At 38.2% G+C, this 14606-nt stretch overlaps 1 protein-coding gene across 2 annotated transcripts; it reads left to right on the forward strand.

Moving 5' to 3' along the window:
- The first annotated feature begins 874 nt into the window (after nt 1-874).
- LOC146466692 (leucine-rich melanocyte differentiation-associated protein-like) lies at nt 875-9836 on the forward strand. 2 transcript variants are annotated; one of them, XR_014867928.1, is made up of 7 exons: nt 875-1021; nt 3023-3123; nt 4042-4168; nt 5742-5881; nt 6476-6605; nt 8034-9146; nt 9182-9836. XR_014867928.1 is itself a non-coding variant. In XM_085126870.1 (6 exons), the coding sequence occupies exons 1-6, from the start codon at nt 977-979 to the stop codon at nt 8196-8198; spliced, it is 708 nt and encodes a 235-aa protein (XP_084982996.1). In that variant the 5' UTR covers nt 875-976; the 3' UTR covers nt 8199-9836. The 2 variants fall into 2 exon arrangements, 1 of the variants encoding a protein (XP_084982996.1); XM_085126870.1 differs by having other exon boundaries at nt 8034-9836.
- Nucleotides 9837-14606: the final 4770 nt, after the last annotated feature.

The following is a 14606-nucleotide window of genomic DNA, read 5'->3' on the forward strand; positions in this document are numbered from 1 at the left end:
GGAAGCATTTGGCGGCATGGGCTGAAAACGAAAAATTTCAGTTGCCCTTTCTTCCACGTGAAAAGACCCAAATACTCTTCGAGTACGCAGAGTATTTTTGAAAAAGGAGATTTTTTAAAGTATATGCGTGTATACCAGCGCCTGAATATACCGAATCGTCGTTATGGACCGACCGGAGCTCTAATAAACCCGCGGGTGAGGGGGTGAGGGATTTGCTTCTTTCAAGAAGGAGGCCAGGGCCTCTTCCAAATCCTCATGACTCTTAAACAAGACTTAATATCTTAGATCCTATGGCCATTTATTAGCTAGAGATCTCAACGGACAAACACTTTTTTTGTTTTCGTTTTCAACGTTGTAACGTTAGCTATCCACTCATGTCAATCAGTCGCTATGTTATCTAATTGCACCTTTTCTCGCAAGGTCTCGGTTTCTGCAATACCCTGAAGACGAGAAAGGAGCTTTTTATGGTAAAATGCTGCATGCTGGCTTGTACCTAGATATGTTTGTCTTTCTTTCCCGAAGTGTGAGAAGATCTGGATACGAGATTAGCTGGCCTGGGCCGAGTTGTTCAGAGCCCGATTAAGCGAATCCTGGGTTAGCGTGAACTTTGATTCAAGTATATTTACTAATCCGTGAGGTTTCGTCCAAAAGATTTTTGTCCCTCAGTTTTGCCTTAGACTTTTCTTTACCATTAGATTAAAATGAGCCTTTAAAATCATCTTCAATGAGCGAGATGAAAACTTCTGTTAACTTTTAATCGTGGATTAGCGTTAATCGGCTTTCGAACTTCGCCTGGCTGTAACATTTAGAAATGACGTCATTACACTCAACGTCTTCGTTCCACATGACCAGCGGGCGATAACCGGGGGATTCCGGAAGTAATAGGCCTGGTAACGACAACCCGATATTAAAAGGAAAAAATGGTTTCTTGATTGAGAGTATTGAGGATTGTGTTGTGTTGCTTTTGTCGTTCATCATGATGGAAAGCTCAGAAGGTTCTGTGGTATTTAATGGCTCCCAGGTAAACGTATAGTATAGTTTTTAGTTTTAAATTTAACTACCAATGCGCGATGTGACTTGTTGTATGCATGCCTGTTCGTAGCTTGATCTGTAGCTTGCATGAAAAAGGTGGTCATCTGATTTGTAACATACCGAGGATTTGCGTTGGATTTGCTGCAAAAGGACCTTTTTTATACGTTCTTGTGAACTAAAATATGAAAGACACTTTCTTAACTAGATTGCTGTGTAATTTTGATAAATTGACGCATAAGTTTTAGTGCATCTTTTTCCATACTTGAGAAAAACTCAAAAAGTGCCAAGTTAGCTCAATTGAAGCTTATTGCTAATAATTATTAGAACGTCATATCTTTAAACAAGCATGTTACAAAGTTTCTAGAACTAACTAACTAGGATTGATTTTATATGGAAGCAGCACATGCATATTTTCAACAAGCAACGTTGAAAGCCTCATTAAAATTATTTTCACTATCAAAATGTTAAGCTTGAGTAAATTTTGCCAGAACAATGCAATGTAGCAAAAGTCTTGTTCAGTGAGATTCCTGGGCCTGTATGGTTGAACTTTGACCACAGTACTCCTCAAAGAAGGGCATTGTTCGATATTTGTCTGGCTGGCATGAATGGTTTTAATCAAAACTGTCTTATGTGATGCTATAGTCGAACAGATCTGTATATTTTTTGTCTAGAATAGCAGCACATTTTATCATACAGGCAAACAGCCCTATATCCCAGTATAGGCAATCAAACTCAATCCATTGAGTTTGACTGAGTTTGTTAATCAATCTATTGAACAACAAAATTTCTGTGAGTTTGATTACAGAACCAATCAAACACAATCATAATTTATAAACTAATTGAACACAATCTGAATCAGATTGAATTTAATTGAGTTTGGAAATCGCACTCGGTCAAACTCAATTTGATGGAGTTCAGGAATCAAACTAAATCAAAAGAAGTCCCTAGTACATAGTGTGAGTTTGACCACCGTTTTGAACAGTGTTACTGAATGAAACCTAACACTGGCTAACAGTGTTGCAACTGCATGTAAATAGGCAGAAGGAATAACATCTTAAACATCTTGATCAACCCTTGACTCTCGTTTGCAGATTGAAAAGCATACCCTTTCTCACCTATACTTTCAAAAATTATGTTGAATCAGTGACATTGACATTATTGCTCTGACAAAGGGCTCCCCTCCCCTCAGTAGTTTACACACTCTCCCCAGATCGCGCTCGCTTTTACAAAACAAGATGGCGGCAGCCCCATCGAAGCATACCGGTCTCGAGAATCCCACGGAAAAATAGGGGGACTGTGATCAGTCTAGCTAACACATGAAAATTTGGCTGAGTTGGTAAAACTAGATCTTTGTGAAGTTGACTTGCCAGCAAACTTAGCAAACAAGAGTTCGGCAATCTAACATGCCATTATGTTCAACTGCCAAGAATTTTTTGTGTGTTTGATTGCATTTGATAACTGAAGTCAGTTGATTCAATTTGATTGAAATTCCATTGGATTCTGTACAATTGCCTACAGTGGGATAATTTTATTTACGAAAGCATGTGCGAATGGTTTCTTTGTTTGCTTTTCGTTTTTTGTCAACACTTCTGATTGTTTACCATGCACGTTGAATATTAAATATGCCTCACCTTGAATTAGTTTAATATGTAAAATTGTTCAGTATTTTAATTTTGAACTAACAACTCCACAAAATACCTACCAGAATATACAAGAAAACAAAAAACTCATGAAAAATTTTTGAACCTCCATAATAATCAAAACAAATTCACGAACTAAATTTCAAACCTGACAAAAAGGATTTACACCCATCTGGCTTGATCACCTTTCACCATTTGTGGTCAACTTGTAATCATTTAGAACTAATTATTGTACCACTGTATTTATCACTGCAATACCAGTGAAACTTTCACCAACAACAGTGCTTTTCAGGATTACTCTCTCAAAAAAAAATACAATCTCACAAACTGTTGCATTTTGTTTGCTCTAGTTGTCATATGTGGGCCAAGAGGCAGAAAGCATACCTGGAATTATTGGGCGAAAATACGGCAAGGAAGTCAAAATATTGGATCTGAGCTACAATCAGCTAAGGTGACTACAAACTTATAAATATATGAAAATGATGATGATAATAATAATAATAATAATAATAATAATAATAATAATAATAATAATTATAATAATAATAATGATAATAATAAATTGAATAAGATATTTATATAGCACTTATACATCACTATTATTAATCCCACCCCAGCTTTTACATTTTAGTATTTTGTCTGAACCATACACCAATTCATAAAGATGGCTGCCACGCAGTTGAAACTGGGACCTAGCATCAGTGCGAGGCATTTAAGGACAGCCTTAGAATCAACTATGGTTTCCGATGCGAAGACGTATTCCTCAACACTAAAATTTAAGAAGGGATAGCGACTTAATAGACTATCAAACGAGAATTACAAAATTTTTAATCAAGAATGAGGATAAACCACTTAACGAGTTGGACTTTCGTGTGTAAACCTTTTCCATCATCACTGCAACATTTTAGCCAAAATTGTAACTTGTCGTTCTTAAGTTCAGATGCTTTGCGTCCTTCTAAGGAGGAGCCAGGGACATCGTCTTTGCACAAAACAACAGACTCCATGTTGGTTGTCACGTCTGTCCTAAAATGCCTCAACTCTGTGTTGTCCTAACCCACCCCAGGCTCAATACCGTGCGGTGGCCATCTTTATGAATTCGGTGTATACTTTTTAACATCTTCTAGTAAAAAGCAATATTACATTGAATCTTATAGAATGATATCCTGGATATGAGCAGAAGCACACTCTGATTGGTCGCTTAGTAGTAGGTTATCAACTCATATTCTACAGGTAGAAACATCATTCTGAAAAGATTGTGAAAAAGAAAGAGGTTATCAATAACATTTCTTTTGGTTAGTGGTATCGAGATGTCTAAATCAATGCCATTTTAAAATAATGAAAATAACATTTTTTTGTGTTGCTTTCACAGAACACTTAATGGCCTCAATAGTTTTGAGAATCTAGAGGAGCTTATCCTTGATAACAATCAGCTGGGAGATGACATGGAGATTCCAGAACTGGCACAACTACACACACTGACATTAAACAAGAACAGAATATCTTTTTGATCTTTTATTGTATAGAGTCAGGTTGTTTTTATGCTTCTCTTCATTTTGTTTCATAACCAGGATTTCAGTTTGCTTCAAAAGCACAAAATCGCATTCCCAAACATGAAATGTTTCAATCTTCTTTTTTCTAACTGTCATCATTCAACTTTTACAGTCCTTTCTAACAACAAGGTTGGGATGTCAGGTACAACATTTTGGTCATCAATATTAAAAACAAAACCATCCTCAGTGACATGTTGTGCAATTAACAAATCAACGGCACTTTTCTATGGTCTATACTCTTACAGACCATACATGATGTCAAAAAAATGTTCAAAACTCAAGTGGAACCAGAGCTGCAATGAAGTGGTTTCACTTCCAAGTTCTGGACATTTTATGGCATCATTTTATGATCTGTTAGAGTATAGACCATAGAAAAGTGCCGTTAATTTGTATTTACAATAACATGGAAAAAGTATGAACAGGATTGGCTTTATTTTCCATAAGAAAGCGCGCATTCCATCTGACGTCATTTTTATTGTCTGTACTCCTATAGACAATAGCTATGAGCCAATCAGCGCACGGGAATTGGGACAGTTATTGTAAAATATTAAATGAATGAGGAAACCTCTAACCATTTTCATCTTGATTAAGGTGGCTGCTCTGTGATTGAGCCAAAAGCCTTCATTCTTCATTTAGTCCTTGTTCACCTATAAGCTGCACCACCATTATTGTTTAACTTCCTCCAAAAAAGTTGCAGCTTGTCATGCTCCTTAGCTGCAGTACTTAAGGTGGCTGGCACTGTTTTCCAGCGTCTTGCAGCTGACGTAATAAACTTTATATTGATTGATAAAACAATAATGGTATCAAACAAGTTCCTTATCCTAATCATCGTGACATAAATGGTAAATTACCATAGCAACCATATAACCTGTTAAAAACACCTCTACTTTTAGCTTTAACAAAAACTGCGCTTGATGCACAACATTCATTTCCTAGTATGAAACCATGATAGCATGTTTAGATACAACTGAAGATGCACATTTAATCAAATCCAAAGAACCTGAGTAAAAGTGCATGAAAGAAGATTAAAATAATAAACAAATTAAACCAATGCATTACTCCAAGCTTGGAGATGGAACCCGGGTGACCGTAAAACCCCGAAAAGGCAGAATGGCAAAAAATCACCCCTAATCCTAAAAGATGGAATGGGTTAGGGTTAGGGTTATAGTTTATTTGGGGTGATTTTTCCGCTGTTTCATCTTTTAGGATTTGGGGTGATTTTCCACCATTGCACTGTTCCACTGTTCTGACTTTTAGGGTCGCCGATGGAACCCAGGCAACACTGAGCACTATTTAGAAAGTCAAGTTCTGATTGCATGGTGCATTGCATTGTTTTTGTCTACTGTGATTGGTTAAAACTTTGTTTTGGTTTTAGGAACAATTTTCATGGCAAAGAATTCAAGAGAAACATGAATATATGGCAATTAGTTTTACATAAAAGCAGCTATCAACTGCTATGATCGTATGCATGTGTGAATAAATACCACTTGATGTAGTGTTTGATCCTTAATTTGAATACATAGCTAATCTAGATGTGTTACTGGATAAAATTGCAAGCAACCTGCCTTCTTTAAAGTACCTCAGTTTGCTTAGCAACCAAGCCTGTCCAAATGAGCTGTCATTCTCACACAGGGATGAGGAAGATTATCAGCGATACAGGTAACAACAAAGTTAAACTCTTGTTTGGTTTAATTGCAGCATCCTTTATTATGTGGTGTGCATTTCATTTTGGTATATGTAATTCGTGTTACTGTTGTTTTAAATTCATTCTGGTGTCATGCAAAGGCATTATCAATGATTGTTCGTCCCAGCATGAAATCACTCCTCCGAGAATCTGAAACAGGTAGCGCCTGCATAGTTTTTAACATCCAAGCCAAGATGGCGTCACAATCACAAATTTGTTGTTTTAAAAACACACGCCAGCCGGCATGAAGTGTCCCTATATGTAAACACTATATGAAATCACAATGTCATACTGGTATGAAACTCGCACCGGTGCGAGTTTTCACATGTTAACACCCCATAACATAGGAAATAACCTCTGAACAGGGGTCTTATTATACATGGGAAATCAATTGACGGGAGAGGGGGAGACTTAAAGTAGCTTATGCAGTATTAAGCAAATTAAACCAGAAAGCTTATGCTAATCCTTGTTCTGTGATTTGCTGGTATAAATTTAAATATGGTAATAAATTAAGAACCGATCTTGTTAAGAAATTTTCTTATAAATATTTTCGTATTTGTGTTTGTCAGGTATTATGTTCTTTACCGCCTCCCAAACTTAAACTTCCTTGACTCAAGGCCTGTTAAAAGCAAAGAGAAGGAGGAAGCTCAAAGAGTAGGGGCTCACATGAAGATTGTGGCTCCCTCCAGTGAAGAAATGGTGAGTGAGGATTTGCAATGGTCAAAAGAGTGTGTGCACGATGGCCATGTTGGAGGATGGAAACAATACAATGATTTTCCTTTGGGAAATATATTCTATTTTTATGCAAATATCTTCTATTGTTTTAGTCCTCCAACATGGCCGCCGTACACACACTCTATAGCTTTTATGGAGCAATTTCAGAATACTAGGCTAACTTGTAACTGCACAAATTTACTGGCAAGTGTAATGTTGCTTCAAATTAGAACTATTTACAAAGGACCTGATTTCTGAGGAGTGTCACTTCATAGCTGGGATTTGTCATAGATAGCCAGTGAAAATTGGTTTAGGGTCAGTTAAAAGTCATGGAATATTTTTCGTCCTGATAAGTGGCAAGCGTGGAATATCCACGGAATCAAAAGCTAAAACCACCTTGTATGGCATCATAAACAGCACCGCTGAAACTGGAAATCTCAACGGGCACACAAGGATTTCATCCACAGTGTATGAAATGTTAGAACAACCTTGTACAGCAGAACAAACAAAACCACAGAAAAAAACTGCTTACTAAACAGCTTTCGTTTGACAAATGAAAGAATTCAGTGGTGACACTTTGGGATTGCATGTATTCAACTACTAAAAAATTGTGCGGTATACAGCTGTTTCGACAAAGGTTGTCCGAAAAAAGCGTAAAAGCGCAAGCGACAAAATGCTGAAAGGTACTGTAGTCTGGGAAATACCCAATAAATAGGCCATTCTACAGTTGTGTGCTTAGTGACCTGGCCTTGATTGGAAACGAGGCTGGGGGTGACCTTGTCTTGATGCAAACCTCACTACTTTTCATGTGTAAATGCAAACTAGTTAGCATAAGATAAGCATGATCTTCATAAGAAAAGCAGTGAGGTTTGTATCAAAACAAGGTCACCCCCCAGCCTCGCTTCCAATCCAAGGCCAGGTCACTTAGCACACAACTGTAAAATGGCCTATTTCATTAAAAGCTCAGAATCCATAATGCCTTGACCGTACAGCAAAGACTTGATATGGCGGTTAATTTGATTTAATTTCTGAGCTTTTAGTGAAATTTATTAGGTATTTCCCAGACTACCTTTCGGCATTGTCTCGTACGCTTTTACGCTTTTTGTGGACAATTTTTGTCGAAACAGCTGCAATGAATTAATAAACAGTTCCTAAGAAAGACACTGCTATCAACAGCTCACAGGTTCAAACCTCAAAATCTGCAGTACATTATAACAAATGACACTTTATAGCAAATGCCAAATACCACATCATTCTTTACATACTAATATTTGGTGGACTGTTAGTCCCTGTTGCTTGAAAAACGCCCTCAAAAGATTCAGAAGGTATTCTAAACCTTGAGATATGTATTATTTGCAAACTTTTGTGATATTCATAATTCAGTTTGTAATTTACCTTTTTGTTTATCGACAGTCTTCCCAAATGCATGAAAGCACTGAAGAAAAACCGGCCTATACCCCCCTCCCCAGCGATTCCATAGCCCCAGGGGACCACAAAGGAACATTTGGACGCTGCAAGTACATCTATTTTGGTAAACACTCGGAAGGAAACAGGTTTATCAAAAATGATCAGCTTTAAGTTGTAACACTGAGCTTCATCTGGTTTTTAAGAAAGTTTTAAAGTTCACAAGGGTGAAAAGGACAATTTAAAGGTTCAATGAAATTATGCAGGAATTCGTTTTAATGTCGCGTCTGACTTTTATTTTGCTTACAAAAGTTTAAAAGGAATGAGCAAGGAGCGCGAAGAAAATGAATCCTTGCATTGAACCATTTATTATATATTAAACAAATACAATTTTATGACCAGTATAAAAGTTAATATGCTGGTATTTATTTTTATTACTAACAGCATTTCATAAGTTGAGTGAAGATGCGAACGCAACCTCGTACCCAGGGCCCTCTCTCTTTCCTGGTAACGAGGGTAACACGAACCCGTGAACACGAACGTTCTCTTCGGAATTTTTCGTTTGCTTGTCGCGCTCGGTTTGAAAGAAAACAACTTGCTATATACGCGTGCTATTCATAAGTCGATTTTTAGGGCTGGTCATTAAGAATAGCGTTAGAATAGTGAAGTAAATTAAATTCAGCAACTGAAGGCTTCGTATTTTTTGCTTCGTCATTTCGCTGGTTTGTTTCCACTTAGTTTCTAAATCAGAATTTTTCCCTCGACTATTTATCTGATTTATGCAAAGCATACTTTTAGGTGAGGAATTAGGTATCTGTTTGGACACTTAGAAATGTTTGTCATGATTTTTTTTGGAGGAATTTTTATACTCTTTAAAACAAATCTTTTCATAGGTTGTGTGATATGCTTCAACTAATCTAAGGTGCTGTTTACATGGAGGGAGGAAGATCCTAGCTCTAGGAAGATCCTAGAAGGCGGATCATCCTAGCGCCATATGTTTTCTCTATTCAGTTTACATGCAAAAAGGTCGTATTTGGCCCTAGCACTAGGATCTTTCTAGCGATAAGATCTTCTTAGCTAAGAGATAGGAAGATCCTAGCGATAGAAAGATCGTAGCACCATGTAAACTACCTTCACTCCGAAGATCCTAGTACTAGGGGCAAGAAAAACAAACATGGCGGAAGCCTGGCGTTCAGCTGCTAAAGGTAGACAATTTTTCTTCTTTTCCTTCCCCACTTGATAACCACCCCGACCAACATTTCTGCATGTAAACCGAAGAAAAGTTGTTTCGCCTTCTATGATAATCCTAATGCTAGGATCTTCCTCTATTCATATAAGCAAGGCCAAAAAACAGGTTTTGTGTTACACGGATGTAAACAAACCGTAAACTAATCTTGCTGTTTTCCCGCTCTCGGCACTGTTGATTGATCAGTTTTGTTTCAAAGATCTGATTGGTTCAAGGTGTCGTGAGGATTTGGCAATTTTTTGCGAACAGAACGTGGCTAGTAATGCCACACAACACTTTAAGAAACGATAAAAATTTAAAGAGTGATAATTTCAACCAGCGAATCGTAGCATGTAGTCGCCTTTGGTCTGACAATCAAGTCCTTATATAATCGCTGACTAAACCTTTCAATTTTGAGGAAAGAAATACACGGGTAGTTAAGATCTTTAGAGTTGTATATAAACATTATATCACCCTTTTATCAATTAGAGAATAAGCTCACAATATATATGGCTTAAATTGATTTTAACACTCATGATTTTTATTGCGTTTTGTTGTCCTATTAAAAGAATTTTATTTCAAACATATCATTGTGATAATGTGATTTGTCGCAGGTATCTGATTATTTGTGGAACATTTGACAATTGTGTATCATTTAAAATAAATCATAGAGTTTTCTTTGATGAAATGTCGCCTAAACTTTCATGTTTTGATTAGAATGTGACCAATAAGGCAAGGTGCGATTTTCGCCGGGGAAGCCAACAGTAGCTCGGGAAATGCCGTTTGCTAAATTTTATGCTAGAGATACAGATAAGAAATCCTTACGGTTCCAGCTTGTTTGAATACCAGTAATTCTTTTAAAGGCGCAGAAAACGATCTGGGGAAACAAAATGACATTTTGTTGAAAATTTTGTTGAGATTTTCTCGTTGATTGAAGTTCTCCAATCAACGACAGCCTAAAGGAGGACCAAAACGCACCAATCAACACAAAGCAAGGTGCTACTTTAACTGTTACGCAATCAGTCAGCACCGTCACCTGATGAAGACCAACAGTATAGCGGTAAAACGTCGAGAATCAGAAATCACCCATCGAAAAAGAGAAATCATTAAAACGTTAATGCGGTGGTGTACCGAGAAATCTAGATCACCTTTGCATAACTCAGTCTTCGTCACAACCATTGGATTCACTCTGACGAAAAGCAAACGCTCGAAACGTCAGCACCCGAATCTCTTGACGGTGGCCAATAGGCCATTTCCGAGTTGCTCTGCACCTCATTATGAAAGCGAGGCAAATGAATGAAAACTAAATTTCAGAGCAAAAACTTTTTCACTTAGCCTCGCTTTCGTAATGAGGTCTAAAGCAACTCGGTCAGAATGGCTTATTGACCTTTAGTTATCAACTCTATTGATAAACCAAACATTCGTTTCTAATCCCCACCGAAGGAGCACGACAGTTTAATTCGAACCTAACCTCCTTATCCATTTGTTGAGTAGTTCGGTCAAGTCAGTTTTAAATTTAAGGAACACAAACGTCGTGTGTGTCAAAAAACAACAAAATCTCAGTCGGCCATAACCATTTAATATACATGCACCTGGGTTAAGAGAGACAATGTGGAGCAAAGTTTCTTGTCTAAGGAAACAACACAGTATTGCCGATACCAACCTAGCCTCAAACTTCAATCTTCCGACCGTACGCTCGAAAAATTGACTTAATTACTAATCACTCCCGCAACAGACTTAGTCAATAAATTTCGTTAATCAGCGTTAGCAGGTCTCCCTATCAGAAAGTGTTTTATCGTATTCGGTTTTAAACCAGTGTACCAGTGGCCATTTCATGTTTTTATCTGTCATCGAGAAGTGCTAGCTAAGAAGTTACTATCTTGTGGTTGATCACAGTACCGAGGTTCTCACATCAATTATGAAGAACAAAAACAAAAAAAAAAACAGGAATGCAAAAGATTGATCTCCCTTTGAAGTAGTCCGTGTTTATTCTGCGAGTGATGGCCATTTTGAATAGGACCAAGTTGAAAGATAACGAAGAATATTATAGAACCCTTTGTTGTTCGTCGTTCTTCGTCTCTTTCAACTTGGTCCCATTCAAAATGGCCACCACTCGCAGAATAGACACGGACTACAACATAGGGAAATCAATCTTTTGCTTGAACTTTATTTTTCCATAATTGATGTGAGAGCCATTGATATAAGTCAGCTATTCTGGGCTGATGTTGATGCGATTTGTGTGGGATACTGAGCTGGTGAGAGCAGGTTGGTAGATTGTAAGAAATTGTATGAGGTAGTGTTATGGGGTATAGTCAGTCACGCATGCGCATATTGAAATGTGGACTGTTTTGTTCCAGTTTAAGTACAATCTCGTTCCCAGAGCCCGCGTTGCCAAAAGAAAAGCGGGCTCTGGGAACGAGATTGGTTTAAGTATGGCGATGCATTGTATAAGAAGATAGATTTCCAAAGTTTTTTTTTGCTAGACAAGACAAAGATAAATGGGACATTCCAAAAATTTTCCCGGGAAAATTTTCCTTTCTCCCGATTCCCAACCAACACTTCTCCCGTTCTCCTGAAACAGGTCTTTCTGGAGTTGTCAAACCCCCACCCCACCCCCCCCCCCCCCACTTCCCTGCCGTAGCTTTTCACAACTCTCATTTTTTTTTAAAGTCTAGTTTTCAAATGTCGGGAAAATCCCAGACGATCGGAGATTTCACTGTTTCTCGACCGCAACAAATTTTGCCGAGATATCGGGAAATCGCCGGTTTGAGGTATTCATCGGTGACAGACGCCATTTTTATGTGTCAGGGGAAGTGGGGAACTGGAGCGAAGCAACATCAGTGATCGGTGTAGACGACAGACTGGGGCTCTATTAAAGATTTTAAACCATACACAAAAACTCAGATGATTTTTGCTCCTGAAAAAGTGGCTTTATTTCCTTTTGACGAAAACTCGCTTACATTGAAATCTTGGCAGCTAAAATCCCTGGCTAGACTGTTACTTCACCACCAGGGCTGAGTTGCTCGAAACATGGTTGGGCTAACCATTGGTTAAGAGGTATTAAAGCCTATAGGTTGTCATGGCATTAAACCCAGGTTAGCGCTAACCATGCTTCGAGCAACTTGGCCCAGGGATGAAATAAATATTGAACCAGAAAGCTTATCTTGTTGCCACTTGGTTATAGGCAAAGCAATTAGCCGCAAACCCGACTACAGATGTGTTTGCATACCCTGCTGCAACCGCGCCAGCTGCACTTATACCAGCAAATAAGCCGACAAACTATACGGCAAATCGGTTCTCTTCGCTACCCGGAACCTGAAAATGTAACAAAACGATGCATTGTAGAATTTCTCTGGCTTAGGCCTGCTGCACACTGTAATATAGAGCTTATATTAGTATACTGGCCCCAGTTGTTCAAAGGGCGGATAACTTTATCCGCTGGATAAGGCACTATACAGGGTCTAAAATATACTTCACGTTAAACGTTATCCAAGATTTTCGTACACTCCCAAACTTAACTCTGGTTAGAGTGTGCATATTCGCTTGTACAAGAGAAAATACTGAAATCTTTGCACAGATTGAAACTGTTGGATAGTGATTTATCCACAGGATAAAGTTATCCGGCCTTTGAACAACTGGCCCCTGGAAAATAGGCATTATTTTTCTCACGAAATTCATTCTTGAGTCCGCAAATCATTTGCTAGTAAATAGCTGCTCACGTTTTATGAAACCTTTTTGTAGAACGCCGGCACCGATTTCTTGATCATTGAAGTTGTTTGTATGAATATTGTTGTGAATGATGAGTGTGTGAATTTATTACTTAGGAGGTTTCTGGAGTTACTGGAGTACAACAAACAAACGTTTGCATAAATGTCTTCCCAAATGTAATAAAAAGAAAAAAATCTTACAGCTATTCCGCTTATTCTTAATCCGGAATACGTTCAATCGAACGCAACCTAATTCTCTTGTTGCAAAATTTATCTTCTTAGCTAACCAAATCATCGATGTAGCATGGCGTGAGCGAAATCTTTTTTAATTGGCGATTTTTTAGAGGGTCTTTTAGCGATAATTAATCTGCGAGACACTGACCAATCATGATATTTTGCGAAAACCAAGTTCAATAATTGTTTTATTATTCGATCACCGATGTTTTTTTTTTTTCATAATTATTAAAGATGTCAAACCACTCTCTGACAGCTAAGGGAAGCGATCTACCATTTTCACAGCAAGAGCGTGGTTTCAATTACGCATAAGCAGAATATTATTTGCAGCAAAACACAGTTGGACAGTATTGCACATAAGCAGACCATTATTTGTAGGCAGTTCTTTTGCAGGTCACGTGGTTTGCTCTCGGCCATGCAATGAAAAGGAAGAAGAAATGCATCGAATAATATTGTCAATTATTTGCGCAACGTAAAAGAAATTGTAGGTTAAAAAGAACTCACATTTGCGCTTTTGCCATCAGTACCTATTGTTTTCTTACCTTCTTCAGGTATTTCTTCTGAACCAGCATCCCCTGAGTCACTCGTTTCGTCAGCGACGTTGTGCTGTTTAACAACTCGGTGAATTGGAAGATTTGCGCACAGATCCGCCAACTCTTGGCTCAATCCTGACCGGTCATGAAGTTTGCCGATAGCCTTGTATGTCGCTGTAGTCTGAGGGTTCATTTTCACTGAGGCATACGCACTCATCTAAAAACCACAAAAGTGGGGTTTAGTTAGGGAGTTTGCCATACACCAAAAACATACGGACATTTGGGTTGGGAATTTGTGCCTGGGTAGAACGTGTTCCATTCACCCCAATAAGTTAGATTTCTAAGGATTTTTGCTAGACAAGACAAAGATAAATGGGACATTCCAAAAATTTTCCTTTCTCCCGATTCCCAGTAAACACTTCTCCCATTCTTCCGAAACATGCAGGTCTTTCTAGAGTTGTCAAACCCACTCCCCCGGGAAATGACCTTTTGGCTGCCGTAACTGAAAGAAATTCGGGTGCTGACGTTCCAAGCGAAGATTGAAGCAAGAAATACGAAGCCTTCATCATCAGTTACTGAATTTAATTTACTTCACTATTCCGCAACCCTGTGAGAATGGCAAGCCCATGCCTAAATAACTGGAGGAAATGTTGACTTAATACTGAGTAAAATAAATTTCTCCAACAAAAAGTCAGGCACAGTTACTTTACAAGAGAATTTTGAATGAGCAATAAGTTACTTTCTTTGCTGTAGGGAAAATTGAGCACCATGTTGCCCATTGACAGAAACAAAAATCTTGGTTTTCCCATGCAATAAACATTTTAGTTGAAACTCCGATAAACGTGCAATAGGCGGGCTGCGATAGGCCATTTTAAGGTTGTGT

The sequence above is a fragment of the Pavona decussata genome, unplaced genomic scaffold (genome assembly GCF_977016875.1).
Source record: "Pavona decussata unplaced genomic scaffold, jaPavDecu1.1 SCAFFOLD_141, whole genome shotgun sequence".
Classification (NCBI taxonomy): Eukaryota; Metazoa; Cnidaria; class Anthozoa; order Scleractinia; family Agariciidae; genus Pavona; species Pavona decussata.